This window comes from Crocodylus siamensis, chromosome 5, assembly GCF_052110815.1.
Source record: "Crocodylus siamensis isolate JL-2025a chromosome 5, ASM5211081v1, whole genome shotgun sequence".
NCBI lineage: Eukaryota > Metazoa > Chordata > Crocodylia > Crocodylidae > Crocodylus > Crocodylus siamensis.
In genome coordinates, this window is record NC_143399.1 from 129107850 (window position 1) to 129130997 (window position 23148).

Genomic DNA, 23148 nt, shown 5'->3' on the forward strand with positions numbered 1-23148 from the left:
ACAAGCTACTTATCTAAGAGAGAGGGTAAAACAGCACCCTTTCCAGGAATGATGGAAATTAACATTTGTTTGGTTTTTTTTACCATTTCATTGTCTAGTTTTAGGAAGTGTGTCCTGATAAGAGAGAAAATAGCAGTGCCAAGGATGTTCTGTGCTAGGCTAAAATTCTCTCTACCTCTTCAGGGTGATTACTTTTGACTGAGCTGCTGCCCATAGTGTCTTGTGGAAAAGCTGTCTATGGAAATTTTTTTTTTAGTTATTTTTTCAGATTATCATTTGTTACTGTGTATTCAAAGCCCTATTCTACAACACACAAGCAAATATCATGACAAACTGCTAATACACTATACTTATTAGTTACCCTGAATCACAAAATTGAATAACAGTGGAGCTGAATACTTGCAATTGCATACATTGATGGGTCATTTTCACTTTGATTTGAAGTGAATCTGATAAAGAGGAGACATGGTTGTTAAGCAATTTGCTGTTGTTGCAGAGATCGGTCCTATTGGAGAAAAACTGTAGAAATGTATGTAAAAACTTTTAAAAAAAGAAAAGAAATTGTCATTTGTCATCATCCCTTTTTTTAGCAGCTGCATCAGGAAAATAGTGTCTCCCCTTTCTTTCCTCCGTTGTGTAACATTCTTGTTGTTTTCTACTGGTTAATTACATTGTGTATTTATAGTTCTATGCTTACCATTGTGCATATACTGGCAATAAAATGTACATAACATTACTTGAAAAAAATAACAATGTATATAAGCTGTATTTCTGTTTTATTGAATCATGTTCTATATGACAGATTATAAATGTCATTGACATTCTACAACCAGAGTGAATGGTTGTAGAAGAACTTGCATACTTGCTCTGTCCAGAATACTGTTCTTCTATACTGCTCATAAGCATAACTAGTATGCCATGAAAGCATACTATTTATATAGCTACACAACCAAAAGTAGCAGCTTCAGAGAATGAATAGAATATTTTAATTATAACAGTTTATAACTTTTATTGACCTACTAAATCTCATTTGTTAATTGGAAACAGTCTCTTGGATGAAGTTTTAAGGTGTTTTAAAAATACCCTTTTAGCAAGGAAGGGTCTTGCTAGCTATATTTCACTGGTATTGAAAAACTTTTTTTTAATTAAACAAATGTTTGGTCAAGTTAAACAGCCCAATTTTTAGCCCCAATTGTATCTTAATTTGGTTTTGCTCACAAATGATTCTTCTAAAGTGGTCACCTCAAGAGGACCTTAGCAATTGCAGTCTGTCACAATCAGAGTTTTGTTCCATTTATATTGTAAAATAAGTACGTTGAATTGTGCAATTGTAAAATATGTTTGTGGTCTACTGTGTCATATTTTTTCCTTGACTTGTAGGATAGAACCTAGTAGTTCACATTTCTTCCTAAATTAAATTGTAGGCTCAAAGATATTTTTTTACATATATGGAGGGGTGCCTAACACATTTTGACTAAAGTTATATTTTACAAATACATTTAAGGTTTTTTTAGCGTAGATGTGCATAATATTTGTGTTTTTAAATTAAATGTAATAATTATTTTATCTGACCATTCCTGTCCATCAGAATAGAGATTGCTGAATGTAGATCTCCCTGCATACATACTTGTAGGCTTCTAGTAATCCTATCCTGAATTTGCAAAGTTGGATAAGAAGCTAATGGTAGTCAGGCAAACAAAAAAAGTAAATGTTTACTTTTGTTGTAAGTGTAGAGTGGTCCTATACAGGTATTTACATAAGAAAAGCAAATGTTATAGACCTGGTAACACTAGCCTGTGTTTCAGAAAACAGTTTATCGATTTCAGTATTGCACTGTTTACGCTTATTGATAGGGAGTAAGTATTATGTTCTCAGCTAGACAGAGAGTTAAATTTCCAGCTAGGGAACTTCTTAATTATCCAAACGGTTGCTACCACAGATTTTTAACCAGTATAATAATTAACTACAAAAAATGTGTGCATGTCTGTGCGTGTGTATAACTTTATCAGCAATCGGAGAGATTTGTAATCAAGCTATGCATAATTCCTGCAAGATTCATTGTATATAATTGTTTAAACAGTTCATAAATGTCTAATTTTGAAAACTGAATCGGAAACAACATAAACATTAAATACACGCAATTGAAATTCATTGAATTATCAGTTTTAAATGAAAAATTGTAGTGGGGTGATGGTATTTGAAAATTCTTGTGCTAATTCATACAAAAGTATTCTTAAACTTTAAGCGTTCTGTTAACTGTTAAGCAAAAGATAATGACCAAATATTACAAAAGATACTTTTCTAAATGTGAATTGTTTTTTGGAGGCATCATGATAATGGTTTGAAAACACCATTCCATTAATTTGGGCAATTTCCATCAAGTATAAAAATGGTACATAAATGCATTTAAAAGTAGTTCAGAAACTAAACTGAAGTTTTAAGTTAGTAATAGCTATATTTCTTTCTGCATATTTCACAACTGTAGCTCATTTCATCATATCCTTTTTTCAATATAGATTTAGTTTTGATGAATTGTATTTATGAACTTACATTTTCACTTCTGTATTTACAGGCTGTATTATGCTCACTTACATTTTGTATAAGCATTAAGTTAAATTTGCTTATTTAAAAATGCGTATGTGTTATTTGAAAACAGTGCTAGAGATCACTGTGAATGTATTCAATCAGTATTGTGCTTTGAAAATAGTGTTTTGGAATTATTATCATTTCAGCCAATTCTTTCTATTGCAGCTCCCCCCCACCCCCCACCCCTTACTGGTCCTTAAAATACTGTCAAAGAGAAAGAATCAAAAGAAAGGAACTGCAGGAGGATTAGAGATTAGTTTGCTTGTTTTTATCATTTTGTATTATTATTTTCCATTTTTTCACTAGCCCTTACACTTGCATGTGATATTCAGGCCTACCATGACCTACAGCAATAGCTTGATGTTTTGTTGCAGGAAGTCTCAACTGGCTTTCCCTGGAGCATCCTCTTTGTGCAGCATTATAACTGTTTTCCTAAATTCTCTCAACACACGATAGTAATTAACACTGATCAAGAATCCACATGGATTCCTTCTTAAACTGTTCTTGACCATAAACAAAAACCCATCTTCAGGTACAGTTTAACATGAAGCTAAGTATATCCCTGAGTGAATCATGGGACTTGTGTAATTGGTAATTAATGTCACTATTAAATCCATCAAAGCTCTCAAAGTGTTTTGCCATCAAACAGGAATTTTGCCTCACTTTTTACAGGAATATGCTTCCTCTGTCAGTCCTTAATTTCTTTTCCATCAGACTCCTGGAGATGCATCCTTTTTTCTGCAAATACTGGTTGGTTCAGGCTTGTCAAATAGACCTTGGGAACTCGCTTTCACCCATGTGGTTTGGGTGTCAGACTATTGGCCTCCAGCAGTACAGGCAGAGTAATAGTTCAGATCAATTTCCATATCTATTACAGACTTACTTAAAACAGAAAATTTCTCTTCCATGGTACTCTGTCTGCTACTTTTACTCTGTTATCAAGGGTCAACATTTATTTGGGATTTATTTATTCTCCGTATGCTCCCAACTGCTTGAACACTTTTTTATTCCTCCATTAGCACGTGAAGCAAAACAAGTGAAAAACAAAAACAAAAGATGCTTCAGCTGTGGAGGAGCCTTACATGAGAAGACTAATATAAAAAATGCTTCTAGCCTAGGAGCGTTCACTATAGTTAAGGGTCTACCTAAATCGCAAGGGTACGTACCAATTTCCATTGGTTGATTATGGTGTAAGGTTCTAATTCTGCAGTCATTTTGCAGCGCAGAGAGGCCCAGGAGGAGCGGGGGATGAGGGCAGCCACCATATTGACCGCTGGCTGCCCTTTGTGTATCACTGTCCCTTGGTGCTGATTAGCAGAGAGGTCCCAGCAGGGGGAGAAGGGACAAGGTGCGTAGCCCGCAATATTCATGCCATCCCTCTAGCTGGCACCTTCCCCTCACGGCAGTGAGGATTGCTATCTCCCACTGGGGAGCCAGTATTTTATTTTGTTGATTTCACAGACAATCCCAAATTTCATGGTTTCCACAAAATCCATGAAACCATGAATTAAGTAGATCCCGGAGGAAAAGCAAGGGCAATGTTGGACCCCTGCTAAACCAGATGGGGCAACTGACGCCCAGGAAAAAGTCAACCTATTAAATATAGGTACTTTGCGTCAGTCTTTCATCAGTCACACGGGATGCCCATGCCTGCTATGGGACAGGGAAATCTGGGTGAGAGGGATCCCCTACCCTCCATCAATGCTGACGTCGTGAAGGAACACCTTGAGAAGCTGGATACCTTCAAGTCAGCTGGCCCTGACAATCTGCACCCCAGGGTACTCAAGGAGCTGGCGAGCGTCATAGCCCAGCCCCTGGCACGGATCTTTGGCCTTCTTCCAGTCTTCAGGCACTACACCAGAGCGCCAGGAGTTTTCAATGTGGTGCCGATCTTCAAGAAAGGGAGGAGAGTGGATCCGGCTAACTACAGGCCCATTAGCCTGACTTCTATCCTGGGGAAGATCTTAGAAAAGTTTATTAAGGAGGCCATCCTTGAGGGACTGGCCCAGGCTAACATTCTAAGGGACAGCCAGCACGGGTTTGTTGCTTGTAGGTCTTGTTTGACCAATCTCATTTCCTTCTATGACCAGGTGACCTATCACCTGGACAAGGGAGAAGAGATTGATGTCATATATCTTGACTTCAAAAAAGCTTTTGATCTGGTATCCCATGATCACCTCTTGGCCAAACTGCCCAGTTGTGGCCTTGGCTCCACCACGATCCGCTGGCTGGGAAATTGGCTCCGTGGTCGGACCCAGAGGGTTGTGATTGATGGCAGTCACTCATCATGGTGCCCTGTGACCAGTGGGGTCCCTCAAGGCTCTGTCCTGGGACCCATACTGTTCAACATCTTCATTAACGATGTGGACACTGGAGTCAGGAGTGGACTGGCCAAGTTCGCTGATGACACCAAACTTTGGGGCAACGCATCCGCACCAGAAGATAAGCGGGTGATCCAGGCTGACCTGGACAAGCTCAGCAAATGGGCAGACGAGAACCTCATGATGTTTAACACCAATAAATGCAAGGTTCTCCACCTTGGGAGGAAAAACCTGCAGCACCCTTATAGGCTCGGCAGTGCTACGTTGGTTAGCACTACAGAAGAAAGAGACTTGGGGGTCATCATTGACCACAAGATGAACATGAGCCTCCAGTGCGATGCTGCGGCTAGTAAAGCGACCAAAATGCTGGCGTGCATCCATAGATGCTTCTCGAGCAAATCCCGGGACGTCATTCTCCCCTTGTGCTCGGCCTTGGTGAGGCCGCAGCTGGAGTACTGCGTCCAGTTTTGGGCTCCACAATTCAAAAAGGATGTGGAGAAGCTTGAGAGAGTCCAGAGGAGAGCCACGCGCATGATCAGAGGTCAGGAAAACAGATCTTACGATGACAGGCTGAGAGCCATGGACTCTTTAGCCTGGAAAAGCGCAGGCTCAGGGGTGATCTGATGGCCACCTATAAGTTTATCAGGGGTGACCACCAGGATCTGGGGGAACGTCTGTTCACCAGAGCGCCCCAAGGGATGACGAGGTCGAATGGTCACAAACTCCTGCAAGAGCGTTTCAGGCTGGACATAAGGAAGAATTTCTTTACTGTCCGAGCCCCCAAGGTCTGGATCAGTCTGCCAGCGGAGGTGGTTCAAGCACCTACATTGAACACCTTCAAGAGTAAATTGGATGCTTATCTTGCTGGGATCCTATGACCTCAGCTGACTTCCTGCCCTTTGGGCAGGGGGCTGGACTCGATGATCTCCCGAGGTCCCTTCCAGCCCTAATGTCTATGAAATCTATGAAATCTAATTATAGTCTGTAATGTGCAAATCTGCCCTACTTCAGACTAAAATGACTACGTACCTCTTGCCGTAAGAAAGTTGACATAGGACTCTGCCCTCTTGGCAGCTGCATGGCATGCAGTGTCTCCAGACTTACTCCCTTTTAAGCAAGGAATAAAACAGCTTCCATGCTTAAAATGTACCTTGGGGGCTGATTTTTGGGAAAAAGGTGAATGTTGTTAGAAAATATGGTAAATTGATGTACAGGTTCTGTCCTTCTACCAAAGAGGCATGAACATAGAGGAAGACAAAGGGCACGTCTGCACTTGATATTTGCTAACTGGGTTTTTTGCATTGCATTAAGTAATTGCATCAGCTGTTGTGTCAGCAGTGCATACTGGCTGTGGTTTTACTCCATGATCCAAGTGAAGTTTGCATTTTGGTCAGGCATCCCATGATGCATTGTTCTGCTGGGCTGTTTTTTTTATGAGGCTTTTCATCCAGTACATCATGGAGGCAACAGAATTATAGGGCCCATGAACACTATTTGTCTTGGGGCTAAGGAGTACCACCACCTCCTTTCACATCCCAGCTTTATATAGTTTTGATGAGACTTTAGTGAAACAGGGGAAAGGGTTTAGTAGGTTCTTTCATCTTCTGTGTGAGGTGGTTGGTAGGCCTGAAAGGAAAAAAAGCTTTGGCTTTACTTTAACTCTCATTGTTCTGTGGAGCTGACAATATATCATGAATCACAGCGCCCCACAAGACAGAGAAAGAGTTGCCTATAAATTACCTTTTTGATTCAGTCAGAATAGATGAAACTTCAGTAATTTAATGTACCTTGTACCACTTCTGAAAGCAAAAGTCAAAATATTAAACCACATTCCAGATTCCAGAGAAATAATAATTATTCTGCAACTACAATAAAGCTGAGACTTGTTATCCTGAAAACACAGGAACATCATTAGATGAAGTTTACCTGTTTCCATTGTCTGTTCTTGTCACTAGAGTTACCAGTTGGATCTTAACAGGAGGAGAAAAACTGTAGAAGATTTTGAATCTTTCTTATGTCAAGAAGAATACAAATTCTGCTTGTAGAGAGACAAGTCTTCTTGGCAGACTATTTGCTTCACTTCTGCCAGCAGGAAAAAATCTTACTGCATTAGGAAAATAATTATACAATACAGGCCTTGCAGCACTGAGGAGGTCTAATTAATCTGTTCAGAAATGCATAAATTTGAGGGACATCTTTCATGTCTGGTATCATAAGATCAAATCCAAACTGGGGCAAGAGTGCCTCAACATTAATATCTGCTTGTTAATCATTAGATTATGAAAATGAGTTACTGGGCTTAATCCAGTGGCTACAGTGTCTCTAAAAAGTGATAACCAGTAGGTTTAAGTACAGACAATGTCAAGAAAGAATTGAAAGACTGTGAAAAACATCACACAGAACTTCTCCCTTGCTTTTTCATAATATGCCCTTCACCACGATTTCAGAATGATAGTACTGCAGTTTCTGGTGATCCTACCTATTGTATTTTTAAATGGAACTATAATTTGCTTGAGTTACCATTGGATAAACTGGAAAAGTAAGCTTCCACATTTCTGCATGATCCAGCCACAGTCAGAAGATTTTTAAGTTCCAGGCAATGAAACGCACAATTTTTTCCTAAGGTTTTACAATTTATCTTCAGTGTATTAAATATTTAATTAATTGTAATATTTTATAAGGCAGTATTCCAGATGAGAGGGGTAGACGAAGTTAAATTGAGGACAACGGAGTTTAGCTCAATTTAAATATCCGGTGTCAGTATTTTAGTGCCATCCTGTAGTTTCATGAGAAGGCAATTTACTACTCAGCTGAAGAGTCTGATCTGTCATGTACTGGTTGGAAATATGGTTCATTGACTCAGGTGTCACGTAAGTAGACAGCAACTCATTTGACTTGGTCTGTTGGGAGAAGTCCGACAGTTAGAACTCCATTCCCTGAAGAGTGTGCAGAACTGCAGGTCCACCCATGGACAAAACTTGCTCATCCACCTCAAATTTCAGGCTCAAATCTTTGTATACAAAATACAAGCAAAGGGTAAGAGGTGTTGTAAATAAACAGTTTTTGTTGTTTATGTATACAGTGCTCCTTTGCACAAATCTGTGTAGTTTATATGTTGCCCAAAATGGGCCATGAGAGAGAAAAGCCCTCTAACAACATAAGCAGTGTAAAACTAAGAACACACTGTGTTCATCCTTATTTGTCCCCAAACATTAGGATTTATAAGAATAATGAAAATAGCATGCATTCATGTCTAGAGGTTAGTAGTCAAGGGCAGTTGCAGTTTCAATTATGTTTCGTCAAACACTATTCCGGATGAGAGAGCTAGGTAAAGTTAAACCAGTGACAAATTTGTTTATTATTGAAGATGGCCTATATTTTGTTACATTATTTTACCAGCAGGATAAATCAAAACAGGAGAACTTTAATGAGAGGATATTGAATTAACAATCATTGAACTGTTGGGATTGCTCCCAGGTGTTCAATATTATTTTATAACATAATACTATTTTACTTCTGTATTTTTACGTATTACCTATCATCCTGATGATTTTATACTCTGAATAATGATTTGAGCCTTTCAACAGCCATGGAATGTAGGAAAGAACTATCCTTATTTTACTAATGAGAGATTGAGGTTCTTTGAAGAGGATATGTGTAACCTTGATCTATGCTTACATTTTGGTGTGCTTGCTTCCCTCCTCAGACCTGATGAAGAATGTTTTGCATTCAAAAGTGTGTCTAACTGTTCCAACGTGCAGTTGGTCCAATAAAAGATGCCCCTTCCCCCCCCCCAAAAATACTTGCCTTTGCACAATTTCTGGACTGTGATGGTTATAGTGTCACTCTAGCACAGGGGTGGGCAAAATGCAGCCCACTGGGCCATTCTGTCCAGCCTGTGGGGCCCCTAAAAAATTTAGAAAATTAATATTTATCTGCCCCGGTTGCCTGTCATATGGCCTGCGATGGCTTGCCAAAACTCTGCCCAAAATAATTGCCCACCCCTGCTCTAGCAGTACTTTGATTTACATAGGCTCAGATACACTGGAGCTGTAACCCGTGCACCACACACTTTCTCCACGTCCAGCATATTCTTGAAGTTTGAACTGGATCAGGATTTCGGACATGGTCTTATGATGTGTTGAGCGTCTGTCATTTCCTTTGAAATTAAGATCAGGATCTTACACAGTTGCATATAAACCTAGAAGGATGTTTTAAAGGTGATAGCGATTAAAATGCTTAAAAACACGTTAAAATCGCATCATTGCTTATGCCTGTTTGCTTACATCTCTGGTTAGAAGATTTTGTTTCTGGATACAGCTTCTGAGTTCTAAATTTATATTTGTGGAAAAGGAATGAAAAGAAGTTTCTTATGTTTGTGAAGCTGGAGAAAGTGATGTTGCAGTGCAGCTCAGATTACTGCTTCTTTTTGAGAGGCAGAGTCATTACAAAACTTTGAGTTTGTATAGACTCCTAGCTACTGACAGGTCTCTGGCCCAGCCAAAGAACCTCCATGAGGACCACTTCATGGAGAAGCAGAAATTGGATCAATGTGTCGGGGACTGGGCCCCAAGGTCACGGTGGGCCGGGGTACGGATCGGATCAGGCGGAATTAGTGGTGAGGAGTCAGAGCGGTTCGGGACGTGCAGTTTCAAAACAGGATAAAATTTTATTGATTACTTACACTACCAGATGGAGAAGTAGCGTAGGCAGGTGACTTGGTTACAGAAGTAAGAACAATAACGAAAACGATAAACGAGGCCGAAGTCAATAACAATGATGGAGATGATGAACTGGAACATGGAGAACTGGTGTCGTAGTCAATGCTGGAACGATGGTCAATAGCAGGTGATCGATACGAAGACGAGCATCAGTTAAAGCAGAAGTATGCCATGAGGCCGCAGTGGCGGGGAGACCAGTGGAGCTTTGAAGTGAACCAGGGCTCTAAGCCTAAGAGGCTCTCCTGAGAGGCAGTCTCTTCAGTAGCAATCTCTGCTCTCAGGTCGGGTCTGGTCTCCGCTGTGGGCGGAAACTTACAAGCCTTTTGTATTAAACAGGTAGCCAATCAGGTAACTTTTTCTGTGGAAATTTCTAGTCAAATTATGTCATGCTTGGAGCAAGACTGGGCATGCGCATAGTAACAAGTCAGGTTACCTCATGGCAGAACCATGATTGACAAGCCTGGGGTTGTACAGGGGGCACATGCTGGGCATGCTTGTCAGCCCTCTGGGGATTTTCCATAGCTTGTCTGGGCATGTCAGTACTTAACCCTATGTTAACCAGCACTGTTATCAAATTTGGTTCTGACACAATGAAGGGGGCAGCCTTAGTAAGGTTTACTCAGTATCTTTCCAGGCTGACACTGCAGGCACATGCCTCTAAAATAAATTGTACATCATCATTTCTTATGGTACCATTTTTTAAACTGTAATCTTAGCTGCTACTCCCTTATAGGCAACTGGTGCCACCTTAGGGGGGGCAAGTGCCCCACAAGCGACCAGTCAGTGACCAGGGTGGGGGGTGCTTCATCTGGTCTCCCACTTCCTGGTTGGTGCTGTCAGTGGGGGGCGGCACTGGCAAGCCCTGTTGCCTAAGCAAGGAATGCAGCCTGTCGGGGAGCACCAGTACTCTCAGGGGATGTAAATGCACCCCAATGGAGCCCCTACACCTCACCACTGTTCTCCCTCCCTACTACATTTACTTTAAAGTTTATAGAAACTTTGCTTTTACATTAGTTTATTCAAAAGCAAAACGACAGTTCTATTCTACAGGCTCCTCCCTTTAAGCTGCAGTATGTATGATCTTTGAGTCAGTGCATAAGAACACCTACTAAGAAATATGCAAACCAAAATGTATGTGTTGGAACAGCTTCCTTACCAATTGTGAGAGATTAAGCTACTGCGTACTGTAGCTTAGTGACAGAAATAAATAATCCAAGATTTCCATTTGGAGTAGCTTTGATTTTTCTTGCCTCACTAAAAAGCAGTGGCCTTGTTTATATGTAACCTTAGGCTGCAATAAGACTTCTGGATGAGGAATCAGCCAGAAGGTAAAAGACTGGTGATGGGCACACATTAATTTTTTTCATCTATATGTTATAATGAGTTTGACTTCTCTTGCTCTTCTGTGGTGGTGGTATCTCTTCTGTGATCAAAGTGAGGCCAGGGTTTTACATTGTAGTTAGACGTGGTATGGAAAGAAGGCCCTGAAGTACGCTACCTTTTCACTCATGACCTGTAGAGCTTTTCTCTGCCTTGCTCCCTCTGGCAAGCAGAGATCCAGATTTGCAAAAGGAAGGGGTAGGAATAGCCATGCTCATTTTCTAGCTCAAAATACAGTAACTGAACTAATTTGCAGCTCCTTGGCTGAATTCTCTGTTTGTTCCTGGAACAGCTTCCATTTCTGTCTGAAGATGAACTCAAGAACTGTTTTGTTTTATTTTTGTGAAAAGAGAAAAGTAAGAGAGGGATGCAAGAAACAAGCAGAATAGGGGCCTGGCTCTGGGTCTCCCACCCACAAGTGAGTGCTCTCACTGCTAAGCTGTGGGCTATTCTGGAGTTCCTCTTATTTTGACCAGAAATCATGTCCTGATCCTGAAAAGCATTTTTTCTGAAGAGCTTTATGAAAACTAGTTCATTCCTAGGGAAAGTTTGGTCTTCGATTTGGTATATTCCAACAAATAGCTGTTTTGTTAGAAGATCTGTGACCATTGTTGCCATAATTGCCTGCCTGCTGTTGGGACTTTGAGAGAGCATCTCACCATAGATTGCCAAGCTGTCCTGAGACCTGGAAGCTGCATGAGAAGAGGCCTCTACATAGTTCCCTCCTCCCACCTCCATTGGGGATCTGTAGATTTAAGGAAAGAGATACCCAGTGCCTTCAAAGGAGGGAAGGGAAATTAGCGCTGCCTCTAGATGGAAGAATGTGGGATTGCTTTCCTTTTGTGAAAACGGAGTAAAAGTAATGGGGCCCAGGAACACTAGGCCCAGCATATTTGCACTACTGCCTGGGGTCAGTTCCAACAGCTACATCAAATGGGGTGATTTTATTTGTACCTCTTGTCACTAGATGAAGCAAACCAAATGGAAAGTTTTTAGTCACATCCTCAAGTAGTGCTATTTATTTGTCACTGCTAGTAAGTGATTTTGATCCATGACAATGATCAAAAGAGGCTGCACATACTAATATCCATAACGTTTTTCTAGAGGTTTCCAAAACTGCCACTCGGGAAAGTGAGAGACATGAACTAAACTAAGAAGTTTTGAGGGTTGCTTTTATTTGATTTGTTTCTGAGATGCAATTAAAATACAGCATTAATTTAATGAATCATGATCAAATCAGTTTGTAAAGATTTTTTTCTGACACATTTTCCCTATAGCATCTCCTAAGCAGAGAAGAAGAATGTGTTAAACCACATGTGAAGGTAGTTAGCTGTGTTAGTCCATAGTCAGAAGGCAGGGTAAACTATACAAAGCCAGTAGTCCTAGTATCTTTCTATTTAAATAGATTATCCAAGTACATTTTTCTTACTTCAGAGTTACTTCTGGTAACTTTTATTTGCTCCTAGTTTACAGCTGTCCTCCACTCCTTTTAAGTGTCTGTTTTCTTTTATTCATAGACTTAAACACAAGTCATCATTTTATCTGGTACTTAATTGCACCTGCTTGTTTCAGACCTGAGGAAGGACACTTGCTTGAGAGCTTGTCTAACATATCTCCTTGTTAGAGTTAGTCCAATAAAACATATCACAAAAAAATAAAAGCCAATGAAATAATCAACAAAAAATCTTGCATCTTTGTATACATCTGCTGGGACAATCATACCTATACTTTTCTTTTCTTTTTTTCACTTATCTTTCCCTTTGTTTCTACCTCCATTTTTTTTGGTTGCTGTTTCGAGTTGTCTGTAAGAACCAACTGGAAAATAAATTTTGAATTAACATGAAAATGAATTCTAAGAGAGGGCTGGGGGGTTGTTTTGGCGGTGCTGTTTCATGGTAAGGGTCACTTCACTTTGATAAGAGTGTCCCCTTTGTGTTCTCTGAATTAGTTTTTGATCTGCTGAGTTTCATATGGCTGGTTGTATTACAACATTAGAATACCTTCTAAATAAAGGAAAGGCTCATTAGAGCTATTCATTCAGATTAAGAATTTAAAACAGCCTCATGCCCAAACAACTTGTATTTGCCAAAATTTCTGTTTCAAACAGAGGGCAGGTCAGTGTTATCAACCAAGGTGATCCAAATGGCATCCCATTTTACCTTTGCAAATCAAGAACTAGCTGCTTTCAGCAGTCTGAGTCAACATCAAAATGGAAAAAAAAAATCCTGAACAGCAAATCTGAGCAAGTAGGAGGTGAATGCCAGAAGAGAAATGCAGGAAGACTGGGTTCTGAGTGATAAGCTTTTGTTTTGTTTCTGAACACCACTTCTTAAAAAGTGGGAGAAGGGGAATCTAAGTGACTGAAATGACCTTCAAGCTTCCTCCTACTTCCTCCAATGCTGGTACTGTGAAGTTTGTAATCATGGCTTAGGAGTGACTGGCTAAAATCAGTAATCCATGGATAAAGTGGTGCAGTTAACTAACAACGTGGGGCATTAGATACTAGGAGTCAGAACTGGCGATGCAAATAGAGAGAAAGAGAAACCACTGAAATCAAACGCAAAGAGAAGATAAATAGAAGGAGGCTTTTTGTTCCAAAAAGAACAATTTTCCTCAAATAATCAGAAAGTGCAGCTTTCAATTTAAAATCAGAGAGAGAGAATTTGCCTAATCCTGAGAGAAAGGAAAGAGGCAGTAGGAGCAGTGTTAAATTGGGTAGCAACATGTCACTTGGTTGCATGTAGACCAGGGGTTGTCAACCAGGGGTATGCGTACCACTGGGGGTACTTTGAAAGGTCCCAGGGTATGCGGAGGCAGGTGGCGAGGTACTGCCGCCACCCAATGCCGCTGCCTCACAGGAGCAGGGCCACACAGACACTGTGCTGATGCTGCTTGCCACACCCCTGCTCTGCTTCCAGCTGCTCACCACCCCAGCTCAGTGTCTGGCTGCTCCCCACACCTCCCCAGGGTACGTTTATTAAAAAGGGGACTGCCGGGGGTACACTTATTTAAAAAGGTTGAAAACCCCTGATGTGGACAATTGCCTAATGCAGTGGTCACCAACCAGTGGATCTCCATCCCCTGGTAGATCTTGGAGTCTCTTGGAGTTGATAAGGCTGGGGTATGGGGTTGAGTGCATGTGTGCATACATGCATGTGCCCTAGCCCAGCAGGTCAGTCCATGGGGGAGGGAAGGGCCTGGGGCTAGATTGAGGCCCCTGCCGTGAGGGACAGTGCCACAGAGGCAGGATCAGGGGTAGGTTGAGTGGGGCCCTGGCCGGCTGGGACTTACCTGTTGAGAAGGCATGCCCCCAAATCATTTTTTCTCTATCTGCGTCCCACAGACTTACCTGCTGGGTTGAGTGGGGCGGGTGGCGGCGCAGGGTAGATCTTGGGTTGCTTTTAAATGCCAAAGGTGGTCTCCTACTTAAAAAGGTTGGAGACTACTGACCTAACAGATGCAAGAGATACAGCACCAAATTCTACCAAGAAGGCAAATACTTGATGCACATTAGCCACCTTAGATCCCAGTTTTTGTCATTGAGCAATGTGTGTGCAGCTTATGGTGATCGAATATTTTGAGTGGACTACACAAAGAGCTGCAACATTACTGAAGGCAGGGCAAGGTGGCACATTAAGCTAATCTAGATGGAGAAAAGATCAAAAGTTCTTCTTGCTTTATTTTGTTCTGTAATGCAAATTCGTCTTCTGGATGCCAGAAGTGGCAGCAACTCTGCACCTGAACACACAGTGAGGCAGAGAGGGGAGGAGATAAGCAGCTGGATGTTGCTGCTTTCTGCTCTGCACCTGATGTCACAGTAGCTAGTAATTAAACTTTGCAGCTGGGCAGTAGCTGAAAGCAGAACAAGCAGGGGGAGCAGAAGCAGTAGGTTTGTGGAGGGGAAGCTGCTGCCTGCCCCAGAGGAAATTATTCCTGGCAAACGCACAGATAGCAGAGGCAGCTGACTAAAGGTGCAAGAGGAAACTCAACCAGCAACTTTAATCTGATTTTTTTTTTTTTCCTTCTTCCCCATCACAGCAGTGACCATCTCTTAGTTGAGCACAGTGTATCATCTCATCCTAAAATGCTTTTCTGGCACACCCAGCCTGAGCCCTATCACCATCACCAGTTTCCCACGAGTAACAACAGCTACTTGCGGTAAGAAAACAGTGATTAGGTTCTTTATTATTTTTAGGTTAGTTATTTTCCAAACAACAGATACTTATAAGAAAGAAATACATACTAAGAGAATATGGGTTTTGGGAAAGGACGTGGCTGATCCACAAATCTAAGGGCTCGCTGAAGGAATCTAGTAAAAGCACCACTTTGCAGAGTGTTTCATTACTAGAACTTTGTTTTTACAAATTGTACTACAGGGCATATGTGAATAACAACCACAGTATATTTTTATAAAAACATATTAACCATTGTGAAATTAATTGGAATAATTGAAACATGCAGTTTATACAAAGTTTGCGTGTTTATGTACGTAATATAATCACAAATTTTCAGAGATATCAGCATGTCTACTGCATTGTGTTTGTTTATTTCCACTTCATCTGAAGGAAAAATGGGGGATTATAATAGTTAAAGTTTAATATGTGCCGATGAGAATCAAACCTAAAATTGTGACACTATATGTAATCTATTGCATTGGAATCTGTCCATAAGCTGTGAACTTGCCTTATTTCTTTTCAGAAATTAAATGCAATGGTTATGGTATTCAAGCTGTTACTTAATACTAAAATTATTATTCTTTATAATATACTCTTCTAAAAGCATTCAGATAAGTTTCAGAATAGTCTTGCCTATTGCATTTAAAATCTATGTTCATAATTTGATTGGCATTCATTTGCATTAATTTTAAATTGACACGTTTGGACAAATATTTTGCATGCATGTAATAAACTTTTAATAGCATTTTTAAATATATATATTTTAAATAATGTAAAATATCAGGTCACAACAATTTTACTCCTGTCCTTTTAGAATAGAATGCTTCTATTAGATAAATACTTATATTGTTATAGTGTAAGTTAATAATTAAAACTATATATGAGTTTTGGTGACCCGAACAAATGGAATTTCAGTCCTTTGGTATGAAAGCAATAGAATTGTACAGCAGAGTTGTATATAATTAAAATTTAATGTCACTATAGACTTCAGGTAGTATGAAATTCAGACAGGCTAATAAGATTTCTTTTGTACTACATTAAGAGATCATGCCACTTTGACACTAGCATTTAGCTAAAAATCCAAGCTCTTGCATATTCAAGTTTGGTGGGGAAACCAAGAAATAGTTTATTTGCTCACAATTCCAAGTTCCTTTTCCCAATTAGCACTTAACCTGAAAAGTATTTTCAGCACTTGTTCAGATTGGGTGGTTCCTTAGGTTTTCTCTACTCCTTCCTTGCAGTTGTTTCTGCCTTTTCTCATGCATGTCGTGCACACACACACTCACATTAATGCTTCTACTCAAACAGTGCCAAATTCAGCCTTACTGGGTGCATTGCCAGGTACAGTTAATATGATGCAATAAACTCCATAGCCGTTTGAGCTGGAGGAAACTGTTTCCAGGTGCAGCGTCTACACATGTGCCCAGAACAGTAGTAATTTGAGCTGGGGTGGAGCAACCCTGGGCTGGAAGGGTCATAGGAGGTCAGCTCTGGGCAGCAGAGGGGCTGGCTGGGGCATGACAGTGTTGAGAGTCTGGAGTCATGTGGCTGGCTAGACAGCAAGTGGCCCCTACACTTTAGCACCCTTGTGCCTCAGCCAGCCCGTCACCATCGACATCTGCGTTTCCGTGCAATTACTTTGCCATAAGGTAGTACTGTCCCCAGCAGTACTATATTATGGAGTAGTTAATTAGTTTACTGCACCCTAATACTAGCACACATGTAGATGGTGATGTTTTACTGTGGAGCTAATTAGTCAACTCTGTAGTAAAGCACACATGTAGATGCACCCTTTGCCTATGTCTTGTGTGTGTCTTTGTGTGGTGACATATGGCTGTATTTTGGTTTGGAGGTCTGGTTCAGTGGGGCAACTCATGTGAATTTAGTGAAATGTGTATGTGTGTTATCAGAATTAGGCCCTAAAATTAGTCTAGATAAGTAATCTAAATAATAATCGTTGCAAGATCCAGTTATTTTCTTCTGCATAGACACTGCAGAAGTCTGCAATGACATGATCACTTTATTCCTTAAATTCCATTTAGTAGAATCTCCTTGTTAAACTTAAGCATGCCAAATGTAGCAGCCTGTTGTATTCTTAACATCTGAGTTTGTGTGTGTGTGTGGGGGGGGGAGGGTGTTCTTATGCTTACATTAGAGCTACACTTGTCAGTACACCTTAAATTATTTCAGTCTGTCTCAGTGACTTGATCCCACATCTGTTGAAATCAGGGTCAATAGAACCAGCCCTATTAGGCAGTCACCAAAAGCTCTCCTTTTGCTTTTCATGATTCTTTCTTTAGTCACAGCTGAAAAGCTGAAGTAATTGATGGTTCAGTAATTTAACTGTATAATCCAGTGGTTAATATGACAGCAGGCTATCACTATTAAGCTTCTTTATTTACCCACAATTTGTGCAAAACTGGACCCTACTTTGGGGTTTGAATTCCTGGACTTCCACCATGAAAAGCATGAGCTTTAGCCACTTAAGGTAATGGAGTATATCTTCCAAGTTGGATGCTGAGCATTGCTGTGCCTATTTTTTTTTAGACACCTGGCTTCAGAAGTAGAATCCAGAGCCATGAGTGTGATGCTATGCTCACTATGTGGTGTATGGATAGAATTAAGCATCTTGGGATGGGATTCACAACAGCCAGTTCACTTAGTGGAGACCTACTCAAAATATTCAATAGGAAATGCTGAACACAAGAAATGAGTCCTAAATTCATGATGTATGTAGGAAAGAGCATGAGCTCAAGCTTTTGTGTGTGAGAGAGAGAGATCTTAGTTAGTCTGTAAAGGTGCACATCTACCTTGCCTTCTCGAAGCCATGCTGAGAGATGGCTCACGTCTCTCAGCATACCAACTGAGAGAAACAAGAGGTCTCAGCGATGGCAAAACATCTCTTAGAAGATGGGGTAGATATGCACCTTTAGGCTAGGGACAGAAATTACACACAACTAGTATAAGTAATCAGAAACCAGTTCAAATCTGTAACGCAACAGGAGTTCAGTGCATACAAATCGCTTTCAAAAATGGCTGAAACTAGCTTAAGAAAAGCCTGGATGGATGTAGACTTCACTGATATAGGTTAAATTGGTTTATTGAACTTTTTTGTCCCAGATCCCCTCCAGATTCAAAGGAACTGGCAGTCCTCCATCATCCTGGGATTTTTTGCATCTCCTGCGTTGCAGGGTTGGCATCACAGGTGACAGGTACAGGGTGCATAGGAGGGCATGAGCCCCCTCAAATTGGTCCCTGACTCTGCATCACTCAGGACACAGCAGTGTTTTTGCCGCGCGGGCTTGTTGAGGGGGAGGAGGTGGGCACTAAACCATGGCACAGAAGTATAAGAATGGATATAAGGCTTTTGGTCCCTGGGCTGCCTCCATCAGGCCTGCCCACAAATGTTGCACCCCCCAGACTTCGGAGGCACCAGTCACCCCTGGTGGGCATGCTAGCCATGGCCCAAACTGTCTGCTTCAGGCCAGTAGGGAAGCATGCTCTAGTGCCCCCTGTCTTCTGGCCTGGGCTGCTGCAGGCCTGTGGCTGCATTTCTAGAATCAAAGTGAACATCTGTTCTCTTGCTCATGGGCTTAATCTACACAGGTAAAGAATGAACTGATTTGGTGTCAGGCTTTTTGACAGTATGCAGTTAGCCTTAAAGACTAAGGTAGATAGTGGGATAGAAATCTCATTGAGGTAAATATTAAGTTATTTTTAAGTCAGTATGGTTCATGCAGGCTAGTGCTGTACGTGTATCTGTCTCTTCACATGAGCAAGGAGCTTGTGGACCAAGGCATCAGCTGCAGCCTGACTTAACCAGGGACTACGGCTTTGGGTCAAACGGGGCTCTGGCCTCTTCCCCTCTTGTCTGGGGCTGTGGTGACCCTCGGCTCAGGAAAGCGTGTGCCTCATCCATGGTGTCACGTGTGATGTCACCGCGCATGTGTCTGGGATACGCTCCTGGGCAGCGCCGCTCACTAGACCTCCAGCCTCTACCGCCCCTCCCCTCACCCAGTATGCTGCTGAACAGCACCTGTCCGGGCTCCGGCTCGCCCCGCCCAGCTAGCGCTCCGCCGCTGCTGATTGGTTCCTCCAGCTCTAGCTTCGTAAAAAGTGTGCGACGCGACGCAGGGCACGTGCGTCACAGCGCTCGCCAAGTCCCGCCTCTAGCAGAGGGGAAGGGAGGCTGCCAGCCGACCACAGCCCCCAGCATGCCTTGCACCTGCCGGAGGTCTCGCAGAACCCGGTGTGGCGCGACGCTACCTTCTAAGCTAGTAGCCCGGCGTGAGGCGTGCGGAAGCGCTTTCTCCATTGGCTGTCGGGGCCCCTGCCCCCGCCATTCCTCCTCGATTGGCTCGCATGGCTATCTGTTAGCGTGCGCCTAGCAATCGGAGCGCTGTTCCCGGGGAGCTTGGCCCCGCCCTGGCAACGGCCTTCGGTCGGAGGGGAAGTGGCCGCCATGTTGGCCTAGGAGCCGCTGCCGCTGCCGCGCAGGAGGGAGGGCGGGTGGGGACCCGGTAGGGAGGGGCGGCGGCGGCGGCGGGTCCCCGGGCAGGGCGGGGGCGGCGCGGCCGCGTGAAGGATGCGGCGGGCGGCGCCGCGGGGCCGGCTCGGAGCTCGGACGGCGGCAGCGGCAGCCCCCAGCGGCGTCTGGGCCGAAGCGGCCGGCGGCTCGCGAGCCCCGCGCGGCGGCCGGGCGGGCGCAGGATGCTGAGCGCGGCCGCGCGCCCTGCTGGTGCCGCGGGGCAAGGGGCCCCCCAGGGCTGAGCGCGGACCCCCACACCCCGCGCACGAGCAGCGGCGGGGCTGAGCCGAGCGCTCCCCGGGCGGCGGCGGACGATGGCGTGGGTGCTGAAGATGGACGAGGTGATCGAATCCGGGCTGGTGCACGACTTCGACGCCAGCCTCTCCGGCATCGGGCAGGAGCTGGGAGCGGCCGCCTACAGCATGAGGTACCGTAGCCAACCCGCCACTTGCGACTTCATACTGCCTGCCTGCCCCCCCCCCCCCAACCTCTCCCTGAGCATGGCCGGCGGGCTGGCCTGTTAACAGCCTGGTGCAAGCCGCTCCCTCTGCCCCCCCTTCCCTGCTTTTGGCCCCTCTCTTCTCTTTGCTCAGACCTGCTTTGTGTGCCCCGTCACTCAGAAACAGTGGTGCCCCCCCCCCCCCCCCCCCCCACGCACACAATTTTCTTTCCTGACTGGGTCCTGGGTTTTTTTTCTGCAGCAAGGGAGATTTAAGTTGGATATTAGGGAAAAACTTCCTTAGTAGGGTGGTGAAACACTGGATTAGGTTACGCAGGGAGGTTGTGAACTCCCTGTCCTTGAAGGTTTTTAAAACCTGGCTAGATAAAGCCTTGGCTGGGATGATTTAGTTGGGGTGCTCCTGCTTTGAACAGGGGGTTGGACTAGATCAGTGGTCCTCAACCTTTTTTTGCACCAGGACCCATTTGTGAGCATTGATGGCCAGTCCTAGCCCAGTGCCCCTACTCCCACCCTGCTGCCCCCAGTGTGTGTACCAGCCTGCAAGGGAAAAGCCATGGCTTCCCACATTCTTCTCCTTTAAAGGAGAACTCATTTTTAAAGCTTGTTCACTATGTTCACTATCCTTTCATATATTCTTGCAACCCACTGGTTGAGAAATGTTGGACTAGATGACCTCCCGAGGTCCCCTCCAACCTTCATTTTTCTGTAAGACTGTGAGGTGGTCCCCCACTCTTCAGTACAGTAGGGCACATGCCTGTGCTTCTGAAACCACCTTTATTTCAAGTCAGGCTGCACTCTGTTTCTCCTCTTTCATGAACTACACCAACCAGCCTGACCCTTAAGACAAAGCAAGGAAGAGGAATTTGAGCCAGTAGACGAGGCAAAATGCTGGTAGAGACCTGAAACTGGCTCGGAAGCTTTAATAGAGAGGAATTGTATGAGGCTTCACATGGAAAACCCAGTTGGGGTTTTGGTCAGGACATCAGTTACATGATAGAAAGCCCTCAGTCAGTCAGTATACCTATATTTAAAACATGCTTGATTTCCCATCCTATCTAGCATATAGATGAAATATGCTAAAATTCCAAAGTGGGGTACTGTGCATAAAAGGAAAGTGATTTTTGGGGGTAAATGGATTATTTCAAGTGTAGGATTTGTCAAGAGGAACTAGTGTCCAGAGTTGTTGTGCAGTGTCAATACAATATGGCATAGCAAATAGAGCACAGGTGTTCGCATACTCAATTCTGAAGGCGAGTTGCAGACATTCCTGGTGGCTTTACAGGTTCAGGTATTCCAGCATTCGCTTTCTAGGGTGACCCTGATTACATGAAGTATTCATGTTCACTTACCTCTACTTTTAAAAATATAGCTGTTGTTAGGGCTTTAAAATCTGGGAAGTGAAAAGCACCTCTTTTTCTTTTTGTCATCACGTGTACTAATAGTTGTTTCCCAACTGAGGTAGCCAGTAGCTTTGCATCCAGCTTGCCTGAACGCCTGAAACCCATAACTTCATCTGGATCAAGAATGAAACAACCCATTTGTAGGACTTTTGATATGTCATGTAATGTGGTGATGTACCTGCATGTCCAGCCTGAACCAGTTTGCTTGCTTATCTATTTTTAACAGCTGTATTTAAGGGGACAGCTCTGGAGGTCTTGGTAAAGTTTTTCTCAGGTTCTTTCCATGCTCATAGATATTAGCTGTTCCTTGCTATTGTAATGGGACCCACTACTGACAGCAGGTGTGGTTCCTCTTGGTGGCCACTCTAATTTTATCTCTTTGGTTAATTGTGGTACCTCCCTGTGTCATTGATGTTATGTTAAATTCTGGAGGTTGCCTCAGCCCACCAGGATGATTTCCTCACCCTTTGGCTCTGTCTTTGTGGACCCTTCACTCCTCAGGCTTAGGTCGGTTCACTGGGCCCTCAGCTCCTCTGGCTCAGTCCATAGTCCTTAACAGTCCTTTGCCAGCTGTAGTGCCTTTCCTAGGTGCCCTTAGTGGCCTCCTTCCACCCATTTAACCACTCCCAGGCATTGTATCATTAACATCATCATCTGTCCAACCTAAAACATTATCAGTTGCATCTGGAGTACCTTTCTCCGGGCCTCCCCAGCTCTCACACGATCATGCTGGCTTCTCCCAGCTCTAGCCTTCCTGGGCCTACTCACAGTTTCAGTTTCCAGTATTGCTAATTCACTCAGTGCAGGGAGCTCCTTCAGCAAGTACAGGCTGGGTCAGTTCTCAGTTTCCAGTGCCTTTTTTTTTTAATCAACTCCTAGCAAGGAATACCTGTCTCTAGCTCTGCTCAAGTCAAACTGACTCTGCGTCTGGTGCAGGACTTATGTCCTGGCTCCTCCTCCTGAACTGAGGACACCTCAGCAGGTCATTACCTGATTAGCTTCCAGCTGCTTATTATCTGGGTCTCACTCTGCAGCTTTCTAATTCTATTGTCTAGCTCTACCCTCAGTAACAGGACCTGACCCCTGTTACAGTTGATGTACTCCTGAGTTCCGTAAATCTGTTTTTAAAATCTTATTTTTGGAGCGCTGTGAACCCATTAAATGCTGTTCTTAAGGCTTTTCTATTCTTAATCAAATTTTCCTTTCCTTCATTACATTTCTTCTATGGAACAAATGCAAACATTTTGTCATTTGTAGGATATGTAAATAATCTCATATGGAGTATAACAGAAAAAGTAGCATTTTAACACACGTTTTTAAATTAACCATATAGTATGTAAGTTATTGGTTGTGTGATGGAGTGCAGGTTCATCACTGCACACCTTTAGATTGATAAGGCATAAATCAAATAGTTTAGAATGCCCTAAACATATCAGCTATATTTGCAATTTAACATCTGCAAACATGAATTCAAAGGAATTATGCCTTCTGGGTAAAGATAAGCATCAACTACACAAATAAGCTGCTTTTTTTTAATTTACCAGTAACAGATGTGTTAGGGGTTGTGTCTGTGAGAA

General features: G+C 43.0%; 1 protein-coding gene across 4 annotated transcripts in view; it reads left to right on the forward strand.

The window, feature by feature from the left end:
* UBP1 (upstream binding protein 1) overlaps positions 1-23148 on the forward strand; it is a 79066-nt gene that overhangs the window by 542 nt on the left and 55376 nt on the right. The window contains exon 2 of one of the 4 annotated variants that reach the window (XM_090050341.1): positions 15050-15166. In XM_090050341.1, coding sequence (XP_089906467.1) covers positions 15050-15166 — 117 coding nt within the window. Of the gene's footprint in view, positions 1-15049; positions 15167-19696; positions 20139-23148 lie in introns of those variants that run through there. The other 3 variants (XR_016442766.1, XM_090050338.1, XM_090050340.1) reach the window with 3 other exon arrangements.